The following is a 27,992-nucleotide window of genomic DNA, read 5'->3' on the forward strand; positions in this document are numbered from 1 at the left end:
GACCATATGGAAAACGCATCAACAAACAATATATGCTCATTGGTGTTTTATTGTAGTCATTTCTCTATGTAAATACGATACATATTATTGGCAACATTTAGCGACCAAATGGATTTCTTACTATAGAATTGATATCAGACAGCCGTCACTTTCGAATTTCCGACGCAAATAAACGGATCGAACCGATTACCATGAAAGCATATATACAGTTGCCGCTACACAGGCTACAAAAATCTAGCTACCAACAATACACTCTCGAGTACAGCCACGCGAATTTCGTCATACCGAACGACTATGATTGTCAGCAATACAAGTTGAAAGACGCCCACCGATATCAAACCTTTTGTACAACACGACAGTGCGGCAACAGCCGATCACAAATTTTGTGAATTGTGCCACCCCCTTTCCGGTAAGAATGCAAAATAATCGAGTCACATCGCAAGATACAATGCTCAAACAGACACGGCCCAAGGTTAACAACATCACTACAAAACACGCGATAGATTATACGTAAACATCGAGCAGATGATTCAGCTATCATTCGGTACGTCTCGATTAGCAAAAGAACTATTTACAGTTGGAAATCGGGCCTTTCAAGTCCGGCCAGGACAAAATCTACAACGGCCAATCACGGCCCGATCATCAGACATATTCGAAACACGAGAAAATAGGAAAAGGCACTCACGACAATATTCCGTAACAAGCATTAAAAAAGGCATTGTCGATACAAACGCAAATGCAGGTCGAGCGGGCTAGATTGAAAGCACACACGACGATGACAGCTGCCAGGGAGCGGCACTTGGAACGGACACGTAACAGATAAGCCGGGAGCGCACGACTTCAGAACGTAAACCCACGACTGTACAGTGTACATACAGAAACTCGCGTTGCACAAGACAAGCAGAAGGAATGTGACCGTGGAAAGTGCATTGAATCGTGAATCTAAGGTCAGAATTCAAACTACTCTTCGTCACCGGCGGCGCCTTCGGCGCTCTGCGTGCTTTCGCTGTCGTCGTCGACGTTGCCGGCGGCTTCCATAGCGCGCTGGTAGCGCTTCGTGCGGTAATCCGACGGGCCGGCTCGCCTGAAAGAGATTTGCGATTACTTCTAACGAGCGCGGCACGTAGAAAACGAAATTAGAATTCCCGCATAAGTGATATTGCGCATGCTATCATCTTATGCGCGCAACGAAAAAAGAATCGATTTCGTTATCGGAAAAATAAATAGTGTGTTAGTGGATTTTGCGCGTCGTGAAGAGTGATGAATCGGACACACGCAGAAAGAGCGCCGGGTCACCGGCTGGGGTTGCAGTCGAATGTTCGGAAAAGGCGGATGAATAATTAGAGCTGGGCAGAACGAAGCGAGTTCTCGAATACGAATCGAGTATGAAATTATATTACACTAGGTTTCGAGACTTTTTTCCAAACGTGTAAGTCTAACAACACCCAAAACATGTACTACAAAGCCAAGCATGTCAGTAATAATCAACTCCTCAGCATTGACACAAAGTGCAATAAAATAGGTGTGGTCGAAAAATACAGAATTGTCCTTACAAGAGGTAACATTATTTTCCTTCGTGGGTCTCACGATAGGTATACTCATGCAGTCGATTTTGCCCAGCCCTGCAAGTAACGCATCGAAATGAAACATAACACCGACACGCAGACAGCACATAATCAAACAAAGGATAAAAAGATTGCATTAGAAAAGAGTATTAAAAGCAGAAGACCGGGTATAACCGAATATCTGTCGAAGGCATGCCCGGTATCACCACCGCCGCATTCGAACATAAAAAATTTAATGAATCTGTTGTGATGTTCGTGCATGATCAATTGCCGCGTTGACAACTGGAATGCGTCGCAGCGCATGCCGCATGTACGGATTAATAAACAGAAAACCGCAGGCATCCGACATGCGTAGAGGTCTCAATTACCTCTCGGTCGCAATATGCGAGTCCTCGACGGTTGGATAGGCGAAGTGTTGTGAAAGACGTGTGTGTGGACAACGACAAAAAATACATCACGACATACAAGTTACGAGTCATATAACACTGATTATATTACAGGAATCACGATATCGTAAGCGGGTGATCAAGGGGGAGGTTTCCGTTATAGATATATTTCAATACATGTTTGTACAAGTGCGTGTGAAATCTGTGTGTGACATGGGACCGTCGCTTCACTCCTCTTCTTCGTCACCGTCGTCCTCGTCAGTCACGGCAGACTTGGTCCCACCCCGGGACTTGCCCTTGACACCGAGACCTCCGCTTCTGCATTGGGTAAAGGTTTTGGACAGGTGTTAAAAACGGTTACACGCGGGTGTACAGGCAGTCCGATATTGTTAATCAGAGTAATCGAGATTAACAGGGTTATCAGAAAGTGTCGACGGTTGGTTAGCGGTAAATCGACAGTGCAACACAAAGATTTTGGGTCTGGCGCTGAAACGGCGATAGGAGGAAGCAATGTAAGAATCACAAAAAGTGTTACATATCTAGAGTACACGAATTTGAAAAGCACGCAGCCGTAGAATCAATCAACGTTGCAAGAAGAATGCATTTCGCACACTCACGAAAATCATTAGTGTCTAACAGCGTCGGCGAATTCCCGGATGCTACGTAACGTTCGATATATCCATTTATCCAACTTATCATCCACTGTCATTTCGCGATAACGGATATTGCACGCCACAATGTGCAATTTTTACGCCACAATCAGCGTACTTGATAACACACAAGCAGTGACACAAGCAACATGCAACCGGTGAGCTATCATCCTCGCCCCTTTGGATCCCCCAACATTTAAATAATACCATACAAGATAGTCTAATGAAGTAGTAGAAAAGGGTCACAGCGTCCCGAAGACATAACAAATCACCCTGTGCCGCTAACATTCAAATATTAAATATGTAACAATTTTGTAATTTGGACATCTCCATCGGTTAGAAATCAATATTTTCATTTCTTGTTATGAATCGTGTGACATGATCAAGCAGTGAGGTGATTGTCGGTCTGTGGCAAACGCCATTCCGTCTGTCGACTTTAACAATATTACCTGTCGCGCTTCTGTTTGGTTTCTTTGCCGCCGCCGACAGCGCTTCAATTATTAAAAATACGACCGTAAAATAAACACCAACGTGACGCGTGACGTCTACCTTTAACACCGTGAGAGCGACACCCTTGACACGTGTACGAATCGACACATAAAAGCAGTGCACTGGTGCAACATACGATAACGTACATCGACAACACCAAAGACACAAAAACAACAGACGGAGTGAGATGTAGCTAAATACACGAATATATTACCATGTTTTAAACTTCCTCGGGGTGACTACGGCCAGTAAGACCATGTACATCACTGCACTTGGCGAGAGAGTTATGAAAAGCAATTCCAAGTAAGCGGTATTGGACCAAGATAATATGGATTCCAACCTAGTGTACAGAATGAAATCGTAGACTACAAAGCTGGCATGTAGATGTGAACAACAGCAGGTGAACCGCGCATTAAACCATTGTGATCCTAATTCTTTTCAATAACACGAAGCGTTTGCTTTGCTGACCCCACTCCGCTTGCCATTCGAACCGACATTAATCGAGGCGGGTAATCTTTGTGCGACGGGGACGGCGGAGAGGTGGAGCAGACGTGCTTACCTGAGTCTGTTTCTGAGCTGATTGACTTCGCGCTGCAAGCTCTCGTTTTGCTCGTTCAAATCGTCGACCTCGCGTTGCATCTTACGCTTGCCAGCGTTGGCGCGAGACACTTCCTCTTCCGTGTCGTCCAACTGTCGCTTCATGCCTTTGATGCGAGTGTTCAGCTTGTCGACCTGTCCATGAAGAGTAACTTTCACGGGACCCATATAAAACAATACATAATCTATTGCGACAAGGAGCAATCACCACCAGACTCAACGCTAAGAACAATTTGATTCAGGCACGGTACCTGTTCCTTGTGTTGGTCTGCTTGTCTGCGTTCGTCCTCGATCTGCATCATCAGTTCCTTCATCTTCTTGTCCGACCTTCGCACTTGTTTGAAGGCGGCGTTGCGTTCCCTGAGTAAACAACGTTCCATATTTATGCCAGCACATGCAGCGACAAAAATGACCAACGATCCAAGTTCCATACAAGGGATCAGAGGCAGTCAAAAATAGTAAGTCCTGCATTCTAGGAGTACTCGAAGAGACTTTGCCTAATTCCACTACTTGCTCGAATGGCTTTGTACAACGTAATGTACCAAATCTACCGACCAAATCTACTCTTTGATATCCCCCAGAGTACTTTGCAGACAGTCACTCACTATTTCTGACCGAAGAAGTTTTGAGGCGGTATCATATAATGTTACTTGTACTTGTGATTGAAGTAGGAGAATAAGGTGTCATGTGGAATCTGTTTGTTGTGTACTTTCAACAATTGATTCTAGCACACCTCGATTCGGCTTCGAGCTGGTCCTCCAAGTTGGCAATCTTAGACTCCATGGAAGCGATGGCGCTCTTCTGCTTGGTCTTGATGAGCTGCTCCATCTCGGACAGCTTGATCTTCAGCTCCTTGTTCTGTCGCTCGAGCTGGGCGCGCGCGTTGTCGCTCTTCTGCGCCGCGGACCTTTCGATAGACAGCTCGGACTGGAGCTGGTCCATTTGCGCGGCGCTCTTGCGTTGCTTCTCCTCGGCGAATTCCAAGTTCTGTTCGAGCTCTTCCTTCTCGTCCTCCAATTCGGATATGATGAGGTCGAGTCGACGGCGTTCCTCTTGCTGCAAAGTCCTGTTGGGAAAATATGACATAGAACGGTGGTACCAGGGTTGTAATGACCCAATCATGACTCGACTCAAAATGAAAATGACCCAACTAGATCAATTTGACTATTGACCTGACCTGTGCTAAGAGTCATTGCTCATGACTAGACCAAGTCACATGACTCAAAACATTCTATTTTACTCGATTCAATTCTGTTACATCAGGAACTATAGTTGAAGAATAGCAAATCCTATTTTATCTGTTTGAACAAACTAAAAATTAACGTAGTAAGCTGAACACAAGCAATATATTTCACATGAAACGATTGCTCTGGGAGGAACAGAATTAGTGCCGCATTCTATATCAATCCCTGCGATTTATTGCAAATGCGGCGACTAGGATTTTTTTGAAGTCACTTAACATTCAAAGTCCTTGAACATATAAAAATGTAAACGTGGATTAGTGAAATGAATATGTAGTGGACCCAGTGGCGTAGACAGGGGGGGATAATCGGTGTCCGATACCCCCCGTTTCGAAGCTCGGAAGAAGTCACAGTAACAATAACACTCGCATTTAAATTTCGATACCGCGCGAGTTGGTTTTCGTGTTTGACAGTCTATTGTCAACAAACGTTTAGAACATGCGCGCTAGGCTTGTATCATTAGAGATAGCAGATCCCTACAGTACCAAAACAGATCATACTAATCAAATGTTCTGTATGGAATCTATTATGCATTGATCCAATTTGCGATCATTTAGTTCGGTTGTTGTGTGTGGGTTTCCAGATCTCCAGCCGTTTCGTGTCTCAGACCTCTGGCGCATCTGCTGACTGTCCTGTTATAACGCGCTTGGCCAGTAGTAAAACATTGGAGGCTAGGAAAATTAGGCCGCTCTGTGACTCGCGGCGCGTGATAGTGCTACTCGATGTGCTATTGTAATGACCAGAAGTTATAGTATTGGCCTCGACAATTCGCAATTGTCACTTCTACGCCGCAAACGCGTTTAGGAATGCATTTTGATCGCGAGCCAAAGCCTGCGCCAGGCGACTGTTATTCACGTGATGCAATCGCACAAGCTCGAGCGGTAATTAGTCTTTACCATCTCCACACACCAAAACTACTACACCATCTTGGCAGACAGTAAAAATCATATTGATTTAAAACAAAATTAATCCAGATTGTTTGTATCAAACAGCAACAGACTATAATTCATTTGCGTGTCTTCACTGTTCGAGTGTTCGTCTTTGAGCGCAAAATGGAGAGATCTTCCACTGTTCTGTAATATGATCTGCGCGCACTTTCGTGATTACATCCACGCTTTGGTAATTAAGGTCAAGATACCTCGCTGTCATCGAAATTTGTTTGCTATTTCCATCTGATCTGATACATTGTGACTTGCGAGGTGATCATCGATCACCTGATGCGTTGAGTCATGATCCGCGCGCATGAAACTCTCGGCAAATAGTGGCGCGCAAGTCAAAAGCGCCTTCCGTTTGTTACTGTAGCATGCGACTGCGCATAATAGAGCTATATTTTAAGATAACTGGCAAATGTTCATGTGACACAAACGAGATTATCTTACCCTTGTTGTATCGGCATTTGTGTGTATTAAACCGCAATAAAGTGGTTAGCATAACGAATATCATCTTTTCCAAAAATATCCCCCGTTTTAATAAATATCCCCCGTTTTTTTTCGGCTGGCTACGCCCCTGTGTGGACCGTTGGCTTGGAACATATTCTATGAAAGGGGTCGTCAACCAGTAATTTTAGAGAGGTGCCAAATGTGAGCATACTTGTCTTTGGATCCGCTTTGCAGTTCGTCCTGCAAGTCGTCTCTTTCCTGCTCTGCATTCTTGCGGGCGCGCTCGGCGCTGGCCAGGTCCTCTTGCAGCTGCAAGATCTCGGCGTCCTTGCTCTTGGCTTTCTTTTCGAGGTCTCGCGACAATGTGGCCAGATCGTCCCTCGATTGACGGACGTCCTCTAGGTCGCGCGAGTACTCCTTCATTTGAGCCTGGTGAGCAATAAAAATTTTAATTGACATGAGAGGCATACAATATAGGGCTCAAGTGGGCCAGAATCAACGATTTCCACCTCAACCAACTGCTTTGATCATGACACCCTTTGAAATGACACAATTTTTATAACTTGAATACTTTTCGAGTGTCTTCTATCAAGAGTTATCGGCACGGTAAAGGGATTCAAACAGACTCAAAAGAGAAAACAATATCGCAAAGTATGACGTAACAAATCGAAATCACAGACCATCAAACTCACACAATGGCAAAGACTTTTCGAGTGCCTCTTATCAAGAGTTACCGGCCCTCCGAAGAGATTCAAACGTGAAACCAATACAGCAAAGAAGGACTTGGCAATCAAAATACGGACCATGAAACTCGCATTGTGACAATGTCAAACACTTTTTGGGTGTCCCTTATCAAGAGATATTGACACGTTAAGGGATTCAACCAGAATCAAGTATGAAACCAATAAGGCAAAGTATGACATAACATAAGAATTACCGGACAATTAAATTCACATTGTAACAATGGCAACAGCAGACTATGAACTATGCGTTATAATAAAAGCAACGATGAAGGTAAAAACCACCCCGACACTTATACAAAATATAGCACACTAGGAGGTTTGCAAGCAATTCATACAGAAATCATTTATTTACCATGTATGTATGTATACATGATAATAATAGAAAGTAAAAGATAAAAATTTGAGAGATTTGTAACAAACTTACAGCTATACAGTATCTCATATGTAACAAAAATCGCCATATACCTGAGATTTCTTCAGCTGCTTGTAGGCATCTTCCTTTCCTTTGTTAGCGGCGTCGACGTGGCCCTCCATGTCGGCGTAGTCCATTTCGATCTTCTTCTTAGCAGCGACGGCAGAAGACTTCTGCTTGCGCTCTTCTTCCAACTCGAGCTCCATGTCTCTCAACTGCAAGCGATTGGAAAGCATAAAATGAAAGCGGCAAGACTAACCAAGCCACCGTAAAAAATTGCGCACCTGCTTGACAATGTGACGGCGTTTCTCTTCGGCCTGTTCCTCGCGAGCAGACAAGTCGCGTTCAAACTGGGTCTTGGCCGCCTGCAAGTTGACTTCGACGCGGAGCTTGGCGTCTTCGGTGACCTGGAGCTCGTCCTCCAGTTCCTCGAGCTGGGTTTTCATCTCTTCGAGCTGACCTTCAAGAGCGCGCTTCTGGCGCTCGAGCTCGTGGACGTTCTTGCCTGCGAGTCATTTCAAATAGAACCAAGTTTTTCCCCAACAAAATTTGGGAATCGGGGATCAGCTTGGATTTGGATTAACGATATTTTTGGAGATGGATTTGGACAAGGAATTTGCAATAACTTGCAGTTTATCAAGCCACAATGATTATTAGCAATGAAATCGGATATGATACAAAATAAATTTAGGATTTGAAGTTGGAGATACTTATCTCTAGCAGGTTTACCTAGAATTTGAGAGATCGACGTGCGCTGCCAGTCAAGATGGTACAATGTCATAATTTTTCGTAGTGCAATGTAGATAATTTGATTTCTCAGCACTGATCTGCTGGAATACAGCCCAAATCCCGATTCTCGCCTACCATAATACAAGTTTCAAGGAAAAACACAAACCTGTCGCATCAGTAGAGCTTATCAATTCGTCGAGTTCGGCTTGATGATTGCGCTTCACTCTCTCGAGCTCCTCAATCTGCAAACCAAAACAACCTTTTAATGTCTTGCCAAACCGCAGTTTCAATGCCACAGTTGATATTATTGATGAACACTTGTATTCGTCCGAGAACACATTGTCGCTAACAACGGTGTTAGCAACTACATTTAATGCCTCAGACGATATACTTTTCCAAAGGATTGGCTCTGCAAGGCACGGAAAGGCCTTACAGGAATTTGACTTCTTTGGGAAGCAGACATTACGAGCCTAACGTAGGTCGCTACAACAAATTGAATTGTTAAAATCTATGGACCCCCGAGCCGCAATGATATGTTTGTTGTTATTAAGCACGCTCCTTACAACTAATCTCTGGAGGAATAATGGACCAGGCAGCGCAATTCATGGAAAATGTATGTACTTGATGTGCAGCATTTCTAGTTGAAATCCAATTGCAATAACAATTTTTGTTTGTTTACAGTGTAGCGAATCGATTCCCAAATTGAGGTCCCCGTAACGAGAATTTACTCAATATGAAAAACAATACAGAAACAGACTGGACGTAGTACACAAGATGACAGTTGCGCTATCCAAAACCCAACCAACAAGTGCACCCATCTCATTAAAATCTTTCTGTACTTTCAAGTTATGCTTTTTCTTTCATTGATGTGATTTTTGCATTTATCCTACAGCCTACTTTGATATTTACAGGGTTAGTGGCCAAGGGTCCACCAGACAAAAATCCCAACGCACCTTGTCTTGGTACTCTTCGCATTGATGCTGCAGAGAAATGGACTTTGTCTCCTTTTCTCGCGCGCTCCTTTCGGCGGCGTCTCTCTCCTCCGCGTACTTGGCCGAGATGAGTTTCTCGTCGGCCAGAGACTTGTCGAATTGCCGCTGTTTCTTCTCCATCTGCGACAGTTGCTGGCGGTAGCGGTCAAGCTCCAGGTTGACGTCGTCCACCTCCAGTTGAAGGCGTTTGTTTGTCTTGTCCAGCTGCGGGCGGAAAAGGAAAATCAGAGGTGGTCTATGTGGTCGGCGATGTAACTCGAACAGCAGTAATACCCGCCAGTTTTGACTTGACTACACGTAGAAGTAGCTAACCCGACGACATGTCAAAACTACTTTACATTGAGAGGTGGAAAATGGAAGGTGTGAAAACAACTCCAGCGGGTTTGTTTACAAAAGTGGCGAAAGTAGACAACGGAAGCTACGAAAACTTCTCAAGTAGTTCAAAAAGTAGGTTTGGTCGACGGGCTGCACACTTATAGCAGTTAATCCAACATGACGCGAGATAGTACGGACAGGTAGAATCTTCAAAAATATATCAAGTTACTATAACACGGTAGCTATTTCACGTGGTTCCGACTCTGACGGCAATTCAATCATAAAAGTGTTGCTAACTTGACAGAAAACTGTTTTCTAGTTTTCAAAAGTTGTCTTTCCTAAAAATTGATTAAGCAGAAATAAAAGCGCTCGTTGCTGACCACCTCCGAGGAAAAATCAACGGAGTGATTCCGTGTTTATACATACTCAGAAGGCAGCCGTAAACGTAGCCCCCAATTTTTTTCATTACCAGTTAAGGGTAAAGATAATAATGGAAATCGTTCGGCACCGCTGATGCTGATGGTCAAACACTCACTTTCTCGTTGGCGGAAACTTTGTCTTCCAGCAGCTGGGTCTTCTCCTCGAGCTCTCGTTGCAACTTCTTCTTGGAATCCTCCAGATGATCCAGAGCTTCCGTGTCGGCCTCCATCGTCTTCTTCAGTTCTTGAATCTGAAAGCGAGCTGAGATTCAAACAAAACCGCAGCCTAGTCCGAACGAGGCGTCGATCGTACAGTGACGTTGGCGGTGGACAGCTGCTTCTCCACGGCGCGTCTAGCTTCCTCTTCCTCCTCCAGTTGGTCTTCCAGAGAGGCGTTTGCGTCGTGGAGAGAGCGAATCTCTGAGGACAGCTTGAGTTTGGCGGCGGTTTCGTCCTTGATTTGAGCCTGAGCGAAAAGAGAACATATGGTCACGGGTTCTTAAAATGGAATCCACCAGCTTCTGGCGGTCCGCAGAACACTTTCAACGGGTTCACGAAAGGCCAATGTAGAAATCACAACCTCATTTTGTCGTGACAGTATAATGTTGAAACTATAAAAGCTAATAATTTGCTATTTATTTTGTCTTATTTTCAGTGTTTGTTACCGATCATACTAGCCACACGGATGTTACAAACACTAATAATTCAACTCCGACTGATAATCAGGCCGAATTTCGCAAAAACATGTTTAAGATTGTAGCCGAGCGTTGGATACTTCATCGTCTTACCGATAACTCGGACAGTTGCGAATCCAATTGCGAAGCTTCCTTCTGCGATTTCGACAGCTGCGATTCGACATGCTCCACATGTTGGTTGACGGACTCCAATTCGGTCTGAATGGAAAATAAATTCGACTCTCATATAAAAAATACCGACGGCAGGTCGTCTTTACTCACGTGAGCTTTGCTGTACTTGTCTTGCAAGTCGTTGCGCTGACGTTCTGTGTCTTGCAATTTGGCGGACATCTCCTGAATCTGGCTGTCCTGCTTGCGACGCTTGCTCTCCGAGTCGGTTTTGCCTTGGGTGGCAATTCGCAATTCGTCGCTCAAGTCGGAGCATTCGTTTTCCAAAGCAGCCTTGGCCTTCTCCAAAGAGGTTTTCGACTGAAATACAAGAGAGCGTGACTACACGGTTCTGTTTCAGCGAGGTGAACCTATTTTAACTTCAACTCACGACGGGGTATATCCATCAGAAACTACCTCTGTAATTTGAAAAGCGGGACAGATTTATGTAAAACGATGAAACCGTGGGCATACATCGACTCGGTAGTAGGCTCATCATATCAAGAATTGATAACAGAAACGGCGAACCCATCAATAAAGTTCGATTTTGAACAATACATAACAATTGGTGATGCCTGTAGGTATATAAGGATAAGGGTGAAAATTAAAGTCAGTCAATATTCTCCATGCGCAATCGACGGCAATCCATACGTAGTGATTTTTCGTTTATGTGCTGTCTATACGACCATTTGAGTAAAGCTTAAACCTTTCAGACTAATAGCTACATTTGAAACCCAGGCAGACCGCACACCATTCACAATCGGAATTCTTTAAGGGTCGTAGGTTGAATTAGGGGGTCAGGAGTTACAGTTGCAAATGGACATTACAGTCCATTATAAATCGGCCATTAGATTTACAATTACTTCGGTAATGCATTGATCAAGAATAAATCAATCCCAGACGGTACCTTTTTGTAAGACTCGATTTCGTCCTGCATCTCCTCCACGATCTGAGACTGTTTCTTCCTCATGTCTTGCACCTGTTGCTCGTGGGCCTCGTGCTCGTCGCGCAGTGCCTTCTTCACCGCCTCGACTTCGTGCTCTCTCTTTGCCCTGTACGGTGAAAACGCGCGATAACGTCAGTTTTCTAAAACACATCGACGACGACTGAAGTACCGTAGATCTTGCTGCGCGGCGGTGGTGTCTAGCGAGTCTTCCAGCTCGGACTTGAGAGCTTCGAGCTCCTCGCTCAGGTCTCGCTTGTGCTTCTCGGCCTTGATGCGTTGCGCCTTTTCCGCGTCCAGATCCTCTTGCAGTTCGGTGCGGGCGTTCTCGGTCTCGCGCAGTTCTTTGGCGAGGTGGGCGCGGGCAGTCTGCTCTTCGTCGAACCTAAGCAGATGTAAACGAAGGTAAACACAATGCAGTAATGAAATATTCCATACATCATAGATCAAAAGTCTGTTCTTGAGGCAGAAATACAGTATTTCTTTACGTTTCAAAATGGACACGGAACAATGCGTAATAACGTGATGAGGATGGCCCCTGCTGAGCAATTTTAGGCCGACTGAGTGTCCGCAGTGGTCTACAAGCAGGGTTGTAATGATTCGAGTCGCGATTTTTGGGTGACTCGACTTGACTCGAGTCAATTTGTGCATTGAATTGACTTGTACTCGAGTCATTGCGCACGAGTCGGACGACTCAAGACTGGGTCAACCAAGACAAGTATTTCATTGTAATTTCGAAGAATAGTGAAGTTATCACACTATTATTAATTCCTTAATCACTACTGGTACTTGAAAATGCTACCAGAAACTGTTGAAAATTAGTATATTATGAATGCGAAGCACTCAATATCACCAAGTAGAGTTCTAAAACTCGGAACTGAACAGTCAACACAATGACTTGGACTCGAGTCAAAACACTATGACTCGGACTCAACACTCTACTCCGTGACTTGGACTTGACTCGGTGGTGAATTGAAAATGACTCTACTTGACTCGAGTCAACACTATAAAAGTGAGATTGGCTTGTGACTCGGAACCTTGAGACTTGACTACAACCCTGCCTACAAGTTTACTTTGAAAAAATTAGAGTGTTCACAGCAAGCCTTTCACCTGTTAGCTCAAATTACCCAGACAGTAAGCCCATAACGAGCACTCAGCGAATCTTATTTAAATCTTAACGGAAAACAAGCTCCGTTGAATGATGTAATTGACAACAGCCGTTGTATGTGTAATTGTGCATAGGCAGGTCAGTATGAAACCATCCAGTCATTCCCCGTCTTTTATGCAAGCTCGTCAAAACAATTCAATGACATCACGGTGAAACAATGTACGGCAACTCCCATGAGAGAGAGAGCCTCGTCTAGACTTACTTTACGTTGAGCTTCGCTATTTCCTCGTCCTTGCGCTGATTCTGCGCTTTCAATTCGTCTCGCTGCATCTGCAGTTCCTGAATGTGGTCCTTGAGCTCGGCGATTTCCGCCTCGAGCTTCCTCTTGTTCTTTTCGAGCTCCATCCTCAGCTTCTCTTCTTTTCGGAGACGCTCCTCCAGGTCGGCGATGATTTGCTCGTACTGGAAACGTGACATTACAGGGTTAAGGGAAATTGCGAAAACGCAGTTTTCAACATTCCTGACAAACTTTTGCCTTCTACAATGAGGAGCGGAAAGTAAACCAGTCGAGATTTCAAGGTTTCCAGAACAGTCCTCACCTTGTGGTTCTGTTTTCCATACGTTTTCGCTTTATCTTCCTCTTCGGCAAGTCTGGTTTGCAGTTCGTTGGCGCGTTCCTCGAGGGCTTTGCGCGCCGTGACGATCTGAAAAATTCAACAGGCCGACCGTTAAAATCGCCACAACACAAAAATTCGGGACCCGTACTTTGGCAAGGTTGTCGTCGGTCATTGTGAGGTCTTCCTCGAGTTTCTTGACCTTGGCGTCGGTGGCTACCTTCTCGAGTTGTAGTTTCTGGCGGGCGGCCTCCTCTTTTTCAAGATTGTCTTCAAGGTCGTTGACGTATTGCTGCAAAATGATAGATACCCGCGCTGGCTTACCACAAATTGAGATAATCCATTAATCGCTATCAAAAAGCATACAATTCACAGAAGAGTGCGATTACTCCGTCATCAAAAACTTTGCGACAAACCTGAAGTTTCTTCTTCTCGGCCAGAATCTGGTCGTTGCGCTCTTCCTCCTCGTCGATCCTGGTCTCCATCTCTCTCAGGATCTCCTCGAGCTCCTGCTTCTTGGCGGCGAGCCTTGCCCGCATCTCTTCCGCCTCCTGGCAGATCTCCTGCTCCTGGGCCAGCTGGTCGACCAGGGTGGCCTTCTCTTCGCAGACCTGGGCATATTTGCGTTCCGTGTCGTGGAGGTCTCTCTCGGCTTGGTCGTGCTTGCTCTGGATCTCCTTGAGTTTTGTTTCGACCGCCTTCAGCTCGTCTTCTTGACGGGTGACGTTCAGAAGCGGTTTGACCTGGACAGAATTTAGCCTTGCGAGTTGCCGAGTATGAATTTGTGTATTAGAAGACGTGAATATTATGGAAATATAGTTGTAGTCGCCACAAGACCTTTTTTGGGTACGGCAAGTATTTGCATTGGTGTCGAGCATGCAACCTACTGGTGGTGCCGTTTCTACCGTGTCAGCATGGTCGGAATTTGGATTTATTTTCGTATATTACGAAAATTGTCAACAAATGAACCTACCGCCAATGGTGATGTTGAATGTACGCAATCTCAGCAAGTTCTGCAGTGTATATTACCTATGTTACTGGTCGAAATTCAGCTTTATCATTAATTTTGTTGTGTCTCTATGCCAAAAAGCGACTAAACTTTCAAGTTTCCAGTATATGACATGATAAATTCTCACGCATCTAAGACAATATCGAGTTCAAAAGTCTTCAAAAATTCCTTCCCAACCCCACAATAAGATAAGCAGTAAGCTGCAAGATGACTTATGTTCTAGTCCTGTGCTGAAGAACGCCAAAACTTTCAAGTTCCCAGTATATGACACTATGAAATCAGACGCATGTAAAGACAATTTCGAATTTGAAAATTGAAAAATCCTTGCTAACGCTTTAGTAAGTCAAACACACTTCCGCATACCTTGGTGAAAAGTCTCCACCACGGCCAGTTACGCAGTTTCAGGTACGCGAGACCGTTGCGTTGAATAATTCTGATCGCACGGAGCTGACTCTTTCTCTTTTCAAACAGCCTAAAAAATACCACCGCGTGTCAGCGACGCCGTTATCCATAAACCCTGCAACGGGCAACGCACTTTCGCGCCAAGTATCCGCGGCAAGACGCTTGGAACTGGATGATGATGTCGGTGAGCCTGAGGTCTCTCTCTTCTTCGAGATGGGCGAGGACACCGCCACGGAAGAATATCTTGCTCTGACCGATACGGAACAGATTCTCGTCCAGGTCCAGCTCCTCAAGCTGTTAGATGAATCGAAAGACATTTTTTGACATTGAATAGTTTGGTCATCATAGTATATTCAAATACCATTTTGACGGCCGCTTTCTTGCCGTCCATAAATCCTTTTGGCAAAACGTTGGGTGTCAAGATCTCGTACCTTTGTCGGAACTCTTGGAATGGTATTCTGTTGGGGAAACCCTAGTGTAGCAAACAAGCGTTAGTACATCCACAAGTGTAGCGCTTACAAGCATAACATACTTGTCGGCAAATACGAATTCCTTCCAGCACACCGTTGCACCGGAGTTGCTCCAAAACCAGATGCGCCACGATCTTGCCCGGTTTCTTTTCATAGTTGGGAATGATGCAACTGTCAATTTTCAACGAGTCAGCGAACGATTTTCACAAGACGGGTCACAGCACAGGCACACTCACCGGACAAAGTTGGGGTTGGTGTTGCGGAGGGTGGTCATCAGGCGACCCAATTGATCCTTGTACAGGGCACCCACCGTTCTGAACATACCCTTACGGGTTTTGTAGGTGGCAGAGCCGAAAGGCTTATCGGCGCCGACGAGGTTTTCCATCCCCACAACTTTCGACACTGGATAAAAATAGCAAAGCTTAGTAGTGGAATGTTAAGCCGTGCCCTTGGCTGATTTACATCAGGATTTATGCATGTAAATCGTTTGGTCCGCGGTGATTCTAACGACCCTTGGCGTAGAAGGCGCGCGGTTTTTAGTAACATCAAAGATACGGTTCGTGGGTCTGTTAAAATGCAACGACCCATACACAAACAGAACGTGATGCCGGGATCTCGAATAATGATGACAGATCAGCGCTTGCACACACGAAATGCGAAAATTCCAAAACAATTTCAGTCGCCGGGCGTAGGTAGGAAAAAATTGATACAGCAAGCATATTGGATTATCAGGTTTGTCGAAAAATGCGACTTGTTTTGATACTATGTACCAAAATTTCAGTTAGTGTTATCATTTCACACATAAAGAGACACGCGTATCAAAATTACAGAACAAACACTTACTGTCCTTCCACAGTCCAGCAACAAATTCATCGTTGGAGTTGTGCAGCAAATCGGTGACATTGTCATTCAAGGGGTCCATGTTCTTCATCAACCATTTCTTGGCGGTGTACTCTACCTGTATTTGTGAGCAAACGGCTTGAAAAATAGCACGGAACTACATACAACGCACGAATCGAAAGCGTACCTTTCCGGCGTAATGCACGATAATGAAATCGCCCTTGTCCTTGAGAGATTTCGGCTTCATGAATTTCGGATGGCTGCCCTGTTCCTTCACCAGTTTCTCGACAAACGACTTGTCGGTAGCCTTCGGGAACCAACATTCCTCGTCCAAAAGCGCCAAGATACCGGGCGGATTGGACTGTGACGAAACAGGAAAATACATGAAAAACGTAAAGGAGGGCAGGTATGAAGCTCACAACTCACCGGGTTTTCAATGAGGTTGATGCAGGGCTGCAGGTCGAGTCCGAAATCAATGAATTTCCAATCGATGCCTTCGCGGCGGTACTCTTCCTATATTTTCAACAGAGAGGATGTAAATCTCTAACATATAGCCGAGATTTTGAAAAAGGCTACAATAGCTATCTCTGCGCGTGGCATTCTAGACTTGAAGGAAAGCTTGAAAAGGAGAATCGAATAGAGCAATCGTAGAGTGACAATTGAATCACTATTCACGGATAATCGATTAGACTACTACACCAATCTCGGTATCATTATCTCAAGCAGATATGGAATATGATCACTCATGACTTCATCGATGCAGATGGTCTCTATAATTATCGTCATCCACAAAATGATTGGGATGCGGCGTTGATAGTGCATTGCAGGTGACAAGTTGGAATGCAGTAAGCCACAATGTCAGTATAGCCAACAGAAATGATGTATATTTCTGTGTCATTTCCGAAAATACTCGCAAACTGAAAAAAGTAGGAGTATTTTAGATATTTGTCTGCCATACTGACATTGTGAGCCTAATAATTAAGCCAAGTTGATTGAAGCTGTTTCCATCAGTACGACGAAAACGATCGCTATAAGAAGGGAGCTAATGCAACAAAATCAAATTCTCAATCCGGTAATCAATATCAATGGCATACGAAAGAAGTACACCCATGCAAATCAATAGACCTCAGTTATAATCGCAGTTTTTCATGATTGTCTAATGAAAAACAACAGAAACCAAACAATAAAATTTAAGGAATCGTTTGGCAGTCTACTACTCCAACCCAATGGTTTTAAAACCAAAGCATAAAATCCAAGTTGATGACAGATGCAAAAAAGAAATTCACCCAAGCATAAAACAAGCTCAAATTGTCAAGCAAGGACTAGACTGGAGGATCAAATGGTATTACTGACAGATTACATGGGTGAGAAATGAGGATAAACTGTAGTTTTGAATCACATCATCCAAACTGATATTCGAAATACCAACCACAGTGACGAATCGCTACAAATATCCCTTAAAACCGGGAATTATGCGATCAATATCAATTTACGACTGGAAGGCTATAGAGAACCCCGGGTGACACAAGTAGGCGAGAGGTGCCATAAATACATAGAAAAAGAATTGCGTCAAGAAATTCCATGCCAGAATACATATTTTTCGCAAGAGAACTACCAAATGTGCGTGCGTGTGAGAAACAAGTCCGGCACCGTGCCATCATTGCGGCCGGCTCATTTTCGCGGGGTGCAAGTAACAAACCTGTTCGAGTATAAACATGGTATGGTTGAAGAGTTGCTGGAGTTTTTCGTTCGTCATGTTGATGCAAAGCTGCTCGTAACTGTTGGTCTATTTCGCATCGTGTTGTGAATTCGGAAAAAGGCGAAAAATCGCACGTGTTGTGTGTCGTGTCGATGGTGCGAGTGCCGAAACACGGGGTGTTTGTTGTGCGGTGTGTGTTGGTGGTGATATGTGGGCGATAGCGAGGAAAAAAAGAGCAAAAACACAGTTAGTACTCTAAACAGACTACACGACTCCTATAGGAACGCCTTCTGAAGGAGAAGTCTGAAAACAGTTTGAATTTGTCAACAAAGCAACCCAATATCTTCATTCTCCTTGTGCCACGGCGTTAACGAGGAATCAGTCTCCCTTGCGACCACTACATATCCCTACCCTACGCCATGAAACGCGCAAGGGAGACCGAAACCCGGCGATGCGGTGATCTTTGTGATGTCACAAATTGGCACGGTCACCACACCGCCTGGGACAACAGCGCTGTGAAGCGCATCTCACCTGTTCCAGAATGAACATGGTGTGGTTGAAGAGCTGTTGCAGCTTCTCGTTGGTGTAGTTGATGCACAGTTGCTCAAAGCTGTTGATCTGTGTTCGAACGTCGCCAAGGCAAAACATAATTAATCGTGAGACATACTACATCGACTGTTCCAGTATTCAATTTTTTCAACCTTGTACCGCACCAAAATCGACACAAGAGCCATGGACCTAAAACAACCCCGTTCTCAACGGCACACGGCATCAAACCTCGAAGATTTCAAATCCGGCGATATCCAAAATGCCGATAAACGAAGCTCCTTGTCTGGTCGAACGATCCAACGATCGGTTGATGCGGTGTACCAGCCATCGGAACAGACGCTCGTAGATAGCCTTTGCGAGCGCTTCAACAGCAAAATCAACCTAACAAACCAACGTTATCAGTTATTCAGGAGTGCATTGAGCGTCAACACTGCGATAACCGCAGTAGTTCCCTTTTTTCCGTAAATCAATAACGCACCTGTTCTTTGGTTTGAGCCTTTTGAACGAAATCGCGTCCCACTTTGATTTTGGGCTTTAGCAAAGCTTTGGTGAACGAGACAACGTCAATACCGAGCAAGGCGCAAAGCCTTTGAGCTACAGTATTGTCTGGCATGCAAGCCTGGTCAGAGCTGCGTTCCTTTTTGAAATCCATGTTGCCAAACTGCATCACCGCACTGATCACCTTCAACATACCTGACAAATACAATTTAAATTAGCTCTACAGCGAATGAATAACCGTTTTCAACATACTTTTGACATCGCTTGGCGCGATGTTCATGATTTCCATTGCGTTCAACGTTTCCTGGAATTCATCGCTATCCTTGTGTCCCGGAACGCTGAGGCTTCCGTTGCTTATGAAACGATACTTGGAAATGTCTTCAAGCAGAAGGTCCTCTGCAATGAAATTTTGGTAACCACTTCCGAAACCACGACGGCGTGATATTTTAGATCTTACTTTGCAATTCTTTGTTGGCACCGGTGATGAGCTGATAGAAAATGTGGAATGTTCTTTCATTGGAAGCTTGCTGAATAACACGGGCCTTCTCAAGCAAATCTTTCGATTTCAAACAGCGCAAGTTAAGGAGATTTCAATGTTCCGGTGAGATATAACAGCCCCGATGTTTACTAATCGGTATAGCACTTCATATGTAAACAACGAGATCTACAGATTAATTATTATGCACAAGTTTGGTTAACGCGTGTCAATTTCAATACCAGAGGCACATTGGCTAGTTAAGGGACTCATAAAATGGAGATGTGTGTCTTCCTACAAGGCATCCATCCACCCTAAGTCAGGAAGGAAATGACTACTGAATTATTCACACATCTATCAATACACCGAGTTTAAAGACCTAATGCATACCATGATGCCAGAAATGGCTGCTAACAATTTTCTATATCACTTACGGAAATAAACACGCGCAAAAAACACGAAGAAATAGTGTTTAAAGGATACAAGTTTCGATGTTGGCCCCGGCGATATATCCAGATGCATCAAAGTTAATTCTGATGAATTTACCCTGCATGAAAAATACGAAATGTTAATTCGAACCAACATTGCAGCAGTAGGCCTATACAACTTACAAAACGTGAAGAGTTGTCATTTTTGACAGTCTTGGCATTACCAAAGGCTTCCAGGATGGGGTTGGCTTGCAGCAATTGTTGCTCAAGCTCACCCTGTACAATAATAACAAGATTAGCAATTGGAAAAATATGTCAACTCAGTTGTAAGCTATGTAACTACAAGTTTTACTGGCGCCTAATATTCTCAGCAGTAACATGACAGTGTTGTGTTTAAACATGTTCCAAGTCATTTGTCAGAGAAGGAGGAGCTAGATAGATCCTTAATCAACCAATCCATCAAATCACGGATAGAGTTGGTTTCAAGGTCACGGGCACTGCATCACTCATCAATCATAACCAAAACTTCTCCGATCAAAGGGAATTAAATTAAATGAAACAAGTTCCAAAGTAATTCTCAAATACTGCAAATGAATTCTGTGTCTTACAAGGCAATTTAGATATACTGTGCAAGTATGTTGGCAGCAACGTAATTTTCCAATCATTTTCACACTATTTAATCGCGAGATAACAAACAACGTAACCAACAATAAATTGTCCCAGGAAAATCATACATTTCAATTTCACTGCATAATAAAAACTTGCTATTACAAAGGCTTCATGCAACATTGATACACATGCACATAGGAATGAATTGTGTCAAGGCTTACCTAAACCAGTCGATAGCATGCAATGTATAACGGTATTAGTTTCTCAGTGGTTTGAATGAATAAAACAGAGGAAGCAAGATACTGTTCTGAAACTTTACACAAATCTTAAATATTATTATGTTGGATAACATATATTTTGCCCACTCGACACGCGAAAAAGAACCACACACGTATTGAAAATGTTTATATAAGGTTGTACAGATACACGTTTCTGCCTATGACACATGTGTAGGTGTAGAGGCACATGCCAAAGGAACATTAATAATGATACCAGTACAACATTACATCCAGCTGAACATAAACCTTGTACCACATGCAAAGAGTAGACACATTACTCCACAGATACACAATCCACAATCCGTGGTCCCCAAAGAAACGCATGCTGCACAAAAAGTCAAATCATTTGCCCAGAGTTTGAAAGATTTCAGAGATGTAGAAGCGATCTTAGGCATATAGGATTTATTTGACGACTGCATTTCTTTGTTACTGTTTGATAGCAGCAGGACATTCAATCATTATTCTTTCGGGAATTTTCTTATATTGACTTTGGCGATAGTGCTGCTTGTTAATTCTCATAGTGACAGTTTTATGATCAAGCTTCGTGAAGGGAACAGAGGCTCCCTCAAATAATGCTATGGTCGGTCGACTTGATCCAATAAATCCTAGTTCCTAAGATCGCATGTGTCAGCACTTGAGCCGGTCAAGTATGCTTGATAGGAAAGTCGTGCTATTAAAGGCCAAGAGAAAAATGAGAGAGTGGCGCAGCAGCATTCTTTCCATTTGCGCAGAGAAATGTTGCTATTGCTGTATTGTACTCTACTTACGTAGGATAGATTCTGTCGGTACACAAATCACATAAAAATATACATACGATACGATTAGGCAGGGTACTTATAGGCTTTCAGCGAGGGGACACACTGTGATCCCGGCCGTCGTGGTGTACATAGCAGCCAAGATTTGGCGCAGACAATTGTGAAATGGAGACAGATGAACACTACAACACTACAAGTCTGATTTTAGAATATGGCCCACATGGATGTCTGCGGAAAGACAACACAACACAGGCTACAGAACAAGTAAATGAAGATAGACAAGACAAGACACAGACTAATAGATACAATACGCGATGGAAGTTTTGTCAAGATCTTTAACGCCGCATACCACATTCACGTCACGTCTGTGCAAGTAGGTGAGATGTTCCAAACCACAATCAACTAGGAAACGACAGAACAGGCTGTGACTTGACAGGCGTTGCGTGCTGCCAGTACTCACAGAGTATAGATGGAGTGGATAAAAGAGTGTCTTCGGTTCGGAGTCAGTGATAGAGCCCCGGGACGAGCATTCAGAAGACGGGCACGACTGCTCGTCGAGCTCGACCAGACCGGTCGATTTCCTTCGGTTTTGCTGTTGCAAATGTTTTCGTCGCTTTTTTTTCATGGCGAACAGTTCAAAGTGAACGGTATCTTTCAAATGCTTATCGGGTTCTTGGACGATTCCGTTACCGGACACTAGAGCATTGTACACGGATTTCAAGAGTCGGCTCCGAGACCTATCCTTTTCGGAAGAGAAAGCAGAACGTAGAAGACGATCAAGATCGGCAGGGAAAGTTAGAGAAGAGGAACAGTCCATGACTGCATTTCGACTTCCTATTTCGTAACGATGCCTAGAGCCAAACACAGCTATATTGCATCTGCACGTGCAACATCAGAAACCAAGCACATGTATTTGATTATAATACAAATTACTCCAAGTTGACTTCTTATTGATGATACTCATGAACAGAAATATCAAGCAATCCTATTATTGAGCTATCAAATGAATTGAATGATTTAAGGACAAGCGGAGTAATTGAACGTAGTATTTCAATGGACTTATCATTACAGTCAGTCCTTTTGTAAAAAGGAAGCAGCCGAGATTAAAACATCTGACACCATTTCACAACATCTTCGAATATTTCATTGCAATTACAGTTTGTAGGTGAGAGGGGGTGGAGGATCACAGTGCAATAATGGAAGGTGCCGACTCCTTTCCGTCGTTACTTGCCTGTTTGAATTCTGGCTGCTGCGAGTATACAAGAAATCTCGTCGAATGCACCAAACAAGTTGAGACATAAGGAACAATAACAAGCATGAGAAAAATGATTAGTGCAATCACACTAGAATTACGATATCTACTTCACAATTATTGTTATTATCAGAACACGAATCACACAGGAATTATTCGACATCATTGCACACAGCATACTCTAGCTAGGCGACATCCATCACACGTTTAAATCTACCAGGAACTAGGACCAACACTGCGACATTAGAGAAATTTGAGTGTAAACAGCATAGTTCTTAGACAGCGTTTAACTAACTTTGGGCAGCACACTTTTGAAACATACGCCTAGCGAATGGGTTGTTGAATGTGCAACTCTCATAAATGGACTATATAAATATTTATTTTGATATAAAAATATCATGGCTCACTGCTTAAGCAACCTAAAATTTAACCAACTGTACTGGTTCGCTGACAGTGAAACAGGACTGTAATTTGTCAGGATTTACAACAAGAGCAATGAAAATGGCCGAAACTACCAGTAACATCCATAGGTAAAAAACCCAGTGACTAAAATTGATATTTTCTGCAAAATAAGGCACCTTATAACCTAGTTTTATCAGATTCAAATCATCAGACAAAATATCTGCATAGGCTAATCAACAACAAACCTTAACCCTAAGCCTACAATAAGATGTTTTGAATTGTTTTTGTTGCAAATGAAGAGAAAAGGCGCATACAACGTATGCAATAAAATTGTCCGAATTCAAATTTCTACTGTCGATAATACAGGCACTTCACCTGAAAGACGACAGGAGAATAAACGTGATATACTACAAGTGAACAACATGAAGTGAACATGATAGAGATCACATAGTTGCATGTCTTGCTAGCATTGTTTGTTTATATTCAACATTGTCAAAGGCATTACCATGTCAGCTGAAGTGTTCATCAATTCAACGTCCCGCCTACATTGTGTATCATAGGTCAATGACACTGCTGAAGCTCCAGTATAGCAGTTCTAGCAGTTCATGGCAGGCACCAACTACATTTTATCTGGGATTGTGATTGAGCATTTGAGCCTTCCATAAAATGTTGAAATGAAGAACACTACCAGGGACATTACAACGCCACAATGACGCACAAAGATATACTGAATGATTTGATGGACCATCGAACTAATGTGCAACATTCTACCTACTGTTCTGTGCAGGTGATGAAAGCTAAGTGAATTACACATACAGACAAGACTCAATACGTCAAAAAGCATAGGCTCACCGTTCCACCATGGGAAACCTTGCCGCTCTTGGGCGAGGCAGCAACATGGGCAAGGTACTGAATAACCTTCTTGGTATTTTCAGTCTTTCCGGCACCAGACTCGCCACTGAAAATTAGCATTACGTGTTACGCGAGGGTTAATCGAGTTCGCAATCAAGACGATCACAGAACAAAGGGAATGTGTTTTCATTCATAGTATATAGGCTGCCATTGTCTTGAGTGGCATCAAGAAATTAAAACCAACTGATGATTACGAAATACGCGACGCCGTATATCTTGATAAGCCGGCGTTCGACCTATCAGGTGCTACGTGTTACGTAGTCTCAGCGAGCGCACGTAAATTGATAGCATTTTCCAAAAGTTTAGTGTTCACACCTGCTATACCAACTTGGCAAGGTTACCGAGTATTATTATTGGCGTGCATAACCGATGAAACCTATTGGCAGACAGTATCATCAGATATCTTGCGAACGCGATTCCTAGTACGCACAAACAAACGCGCCGATTCAAATTAGTTATACCAACAAATGTATTGGAAAAAATCGCCGCACGGCGAGGCCGCTAACACTCTTTCCATATATGGGAGGCCTAGCCTCCATATAAGGATAATAAGAGAGAGAGGTAGAATGAGCGAGCGCGATGACGAGATCAAAACTCCCTCTCGCACCACTCTCGTTTTCGAGAGCGAGTGAGTTCGTCGAGAGCGTCTGCCCGATAACATTCCTTTTCGATAATTCACGCTGCCTTTTTGCCCCGCGATGTTCAAAGCCTCGCGTTTCACAAACGCGAATAGCGATACAGGCAGGAGTTGATCAGTCGCGGCGCGTTCTGCGTCACCGCTAAATCATGCCGGTGATTACAGCGAAACTCCGCAAAGGAAATAACGCAGTTACGAAGAACTACATACAACAGTCTCGGAGAGGGCGCGCGGACATCGAAACGGAGATACTGGAGTCGTTAAATCGCCTTACTCGATGCGCGAGACGAAAATGACCCGTTATAAGTCGAACGCCTGCAACCGGCACACCGAAAATGCGAACTTTTACCAAGATCCGCATACACCTATTAGCCTACATCAAGCGGTTTGTTGCGGGCGCACGCGAGCGTACTTGGTTGGCCACCTAATCAACAACACGCTCGCAATAATTCACCGCGAATTCTCGGGATTCAGTTCCAGGTATCCGCGCAGAACACCAGCACAAAAATGCGCGAAAAATGTTGGTTATCAACAACGTGTCAACGCTTTGTTAATCATATAACCTCGGTACTGAGTGCGAAAGTAACCCGTCCTATCCGAATATGGCGTTTTCTCGTTAATTACATAGACGAGTCGCGGGACACATCTATACGTCCGTAATTACTTCATGATGGTAGCTATTGCAAGCACAAAAGAGGTATTTAATGGCGGATATTGTAAGCTAATGCAAACATTTTAAACACATTCAAAAGACGATCCACAATCGATAATTTATGACAGAGAAAAAAGGTGAACTTCACAAATGAACCTACACTACCATGTATGGCGGCTTTGGAGAAAAAGGCTATTACCAGCCATGCAGGAAGGTCAACAAAGCATCCAGATTCCCGAATTAGACGACAGGTAGGTCTACATTGTACATTGGTTTATAATCACGATTCACACTTGCGTAGAACTATCAAATTTCTATTTCTACTCAATTCGTTAGAAGTAACAACATATTTTAGATGGGTGATCTCATGTACCAAAGCTACTTAGACTACTCAAACGAGTGGATTCTTTATATAATAGATCATGCCTTGGAGGCACGATACAAGCAGACAGAGCTGAGGAGACCAATATAACATCGCCTAATATAGTGTTTACAGCATATGCCAGATATTATATTTTATAGAATTGCACGTCACAAGTGATATCAATGATTTCGGACAGATTGAATTGCCAAAGAGCAAAATAAAGATGCCTCACTATCAAATTTTCAGTATGCTAAGAAACCACTCCACTTCTCAAATGTATCAATCACACTCTATAATTCATAACTAGGCAGTATTCAATTCAGAACATATAACACCATGGAAAACTCACGTGCAGAGAATTGATTGGTCCTCACGATCTTAAAGAGACAAGCACAATCGTTAGATGCAGCAAAATACTTCCAAATGTGGATTTTCTAATCAGACACAGAACAGTCAACAATGGACATGCCAGCCACGGAAATTCATCTTCTTCTTCATTTAGTTCTTCCTTGTCTAGGGTTGTCGCAGTGAATCAGCAGTGATCCACACTATAGTTTGACTATAGTTTTGCCTTTTCTGAAGCAACCTAATTTATTTTCACAGGCTTGGGTCCAGTAATCGGATGGGTCTGTTTGTCAGTGGCTGGGTTCAAGTGTGACAGCAACCAATACGATTTTAGCCGGAGGAGGGCGTTTGCAAGACCACCGAACTTCGACAGATGTCAAGGACGCTCATGACAAAGCACAAAACATATACCCAAGAATGTTGAGATGCTTTGACAAGTCAATATTTCTCACAAAGCCTAAGACAGGTTTCCGGCAAGTGGCCCACAGAAATGATAGACTTTCGAGGTCATTGAAAAATGATCATATTTACTCTGCAAATACACCAGCAGGAGATTTGGTAAATTTGGTAGATATATCTTGAAAACTGTCAAATCGTTCTACAATTAATCCGTTCACAGAACATCAGGAATTGCTATTATTATCAATATGATATCGTTATGGTCACAATTTCAACCGAGTAGTAAAACAACAGCTTCAATGCTTTGCTACTCTCCCATCCCATGCTTTGCTACTCTCCCATCCCATGCTTTGCTACTCTCCCATCCCATCCAAGGTTCACTCATTTAGTTACTACAATTCAGGATGCGGCATGATCAAATTGATTCACTGCAATCTAGTAGGCCCACCGTTGTTTCTTGGTCTCCGTGGAGTATTGGTATTATTACCTCACTAGCAAAAATCTCAGCTAACGAACTGACAATTTCATGCTAAGATTCAAGGTAAAAATTGGGTTAGTATACTGCACACAGCAATAGCTATGATATTGCAATGACTCTTGGTGGGGAGTTACCTCTGAATATATTATCTTACAAGTATCGGAATTGGGAATCCATAATAGATGGGTTCACGTGTAACAATTCTCATAAGCATAGTACTAGTAGCCCTTCATCCAGCGAAGCACCGATGAACCAACGAAATATTATGCATTCTGCAATTCATCAATTATCTTACAAGTATGGGAATCCATTATAGATGTCGCAATTATCGTAAGTATAATAGGTATATTAGTTCACCGTAGCCAAGCACTGATAAACCATGGAAATATTATGCTTTCTAAAATTCAATTACTCTTCGAGAAAAATAATACAGGATTGTGTTTGTGGATATTGATTCAATGTTGTTTTTTTTTATTAAACACCATATATTGGGTAATAATTATGATATATCTACCTTGAAGCATGCTTCTGTATGCCGTATCCGTGATTGCGAATACATGGGGTGGAACCTCATGACGCTTTCTACCCTTGTAGACTTCAATTACTTTTTCAGTATAAATTGGATAAAACTTGTACGGGTTCACGACAACACAGAACAATCCAGAGTATGTCTGAAAACAGTGCGAGAAGATTAATAAAAAATTCGTATCATATAATTTATTCATCAATTAGTTACTTACGTAAATCAAACCCGAATAGTATCTATCAGTCAAATTGTGTAACACCGAAGCTTCATTCAGGCAGGTTAAATCAGCCATGTCTTCAACTTTCGTGAACTTTGGAGGGTTCATCTTTTGTATATCATTTTTCGGGAAATATACCTTTTTCGAGCTTTCGACCAACTCGACAAGAACTTCGTCACCCTTCTCACCCTTCAAACTGGCCGGCTCAAAACCTTTCTCTTTCGAAGGTACCCATACCAGTTTCTTGGCGGTCCAATCTGCCTGCATGGTCGGGTCATTGATTCTGTCCCGATCGACCATCAGGAATTGAAGGTCCCCATCTGCCGACTGACCTTTTCTTGTCATAGTGATAGATTATGTCCAACACAAAAT

The 27,992-nt window shown here is 43.3% G+C and overlaps 1 protein-coding gene and 1 long non-coding RNA gene across 9 annotated transcripts; one reads left to right on the forward strand and one right to left on the reverse strand.

Annotated features, from left to right (window-relative positions):
- Positions 1-31: 31 nt before the first annotated feature.
- LOC145441379 (uncharacterized) lies at positions 32-27,965 on the reverse strand. 8 transcript variants are annotated; one of them, XM_080319221.1, is made up of 41 exons: positions 27,618-27,965; positions 27,392-27,548; positions 26,005-26,032; positions 23,943-24,048; positions 21,449-21,460; positions 19,978-20,070; positions 19,850-19,913; positions 19,349-19,447; positions 19,144-19,287; positions 18,872-19,086; positions 18,622-18,774; positions 17,845-17,931; positions 16,572-16,658; positions 16,333-16,506; positions 16,149-16,263; positions 15,542-15,707; positions 15,368-15,476; positions 15,197-15,307; positions 14,969-15,129; positions 14,797-14,905; positions 13,841-14,167; positions 13,576-13,716; positions 13,410-13,514; positions 13,073-13,272; positions 11,875-12,087; positions 11,667-11,811; positions 10,874-11,080; positions 10,706-10,810; positions 10,231-10,383; positions 10,034-10,168; positions 9,145-9,387; positions 8,358-8,433; positions 7,747-7,967; positions 7,516-7,677; positions 6,519-6,736; positions 4,421-4,753; positions 3,939-4,047; positions 3,650-3,822; positions 3,051-3,092; positions 1,934-2,269; positions 32-1,084 (listed from the first exon to the last, which is right to left on the reverse strand). In XM_080319221.1, exons 1-40 carry the CDS (start codon positions 27,963-27,965, stop codon positions 2,179-2,181), a joined length of 5,937 nt encoding a protein of 1,978 aa, XP_080175347.1. In that variant the 3' UTR covers positions 32-1,084; positions 1,934-2,178. The 8 variants fall into 8 exon arrangements, with proteins under 8 accessions (XP_080175347.1, XP_080175345.1, XP_080175346.1 ...); XM_080319219.1 differs by lacking the exon at positions 21,449-21,460 and adding an exon at positions 22,668-22,685; XM_080319220.1 differs by lacking the exons at positions 17,845-17,931; positions 21,449-21,460 and adding exons at positions 18,376-18,462; positions 22,668-22,685.
- Positions 24,315-27,992, forward strand: LOC145441386 (uncharacterized). Its single transcript, XR_013915812.1, has 2 exons — positions 24,315-25,542; positions 26,259-27,992. It is a non-coding gene; the product is annotated as an uncharacterized LOC145441386 (long non-coding RNA).

The sequence above is a fragment of the Botryllus schlosseri genome, chromosome 6 (assembly GCF_051294905.1).
Source record: "Botryllus schlosseri isolate E-star chromosome 6, Bs_hap1, whole genome shotgun sequence".
Lineage (NCBI taxonomy): Eukaryota > Metazoa > Chordata > Ascidiacea > Stolidobranchia > Styelidae > Botryllus > Botryllus schlosseri.

Bases quoted from the DNA above. Each gene is read 5' to 3' on its own strand.
- LOC145441379 (XM_080319219.1), bottom strand. From the start codon at position 27,965: ATGACAAGAAAAGGTCAGTCGGCAGATGGGGACCTTCAATTCCTGATG. The intron at 15,477-15,541 runs GTGAGTGTGCCT...GAAAATTGACAG, and splicing joins ACCAACCCCAACTTTGTCCG to TTGCATCATTCCCAACTATG. The intron at 10,169-10,230 runs GTACGATCGACG...GCTCGCTTTCAG, and splicing joins TGTCCACCGCCAACGTCACT to ATTCAAGAACTGAAGAAGAC.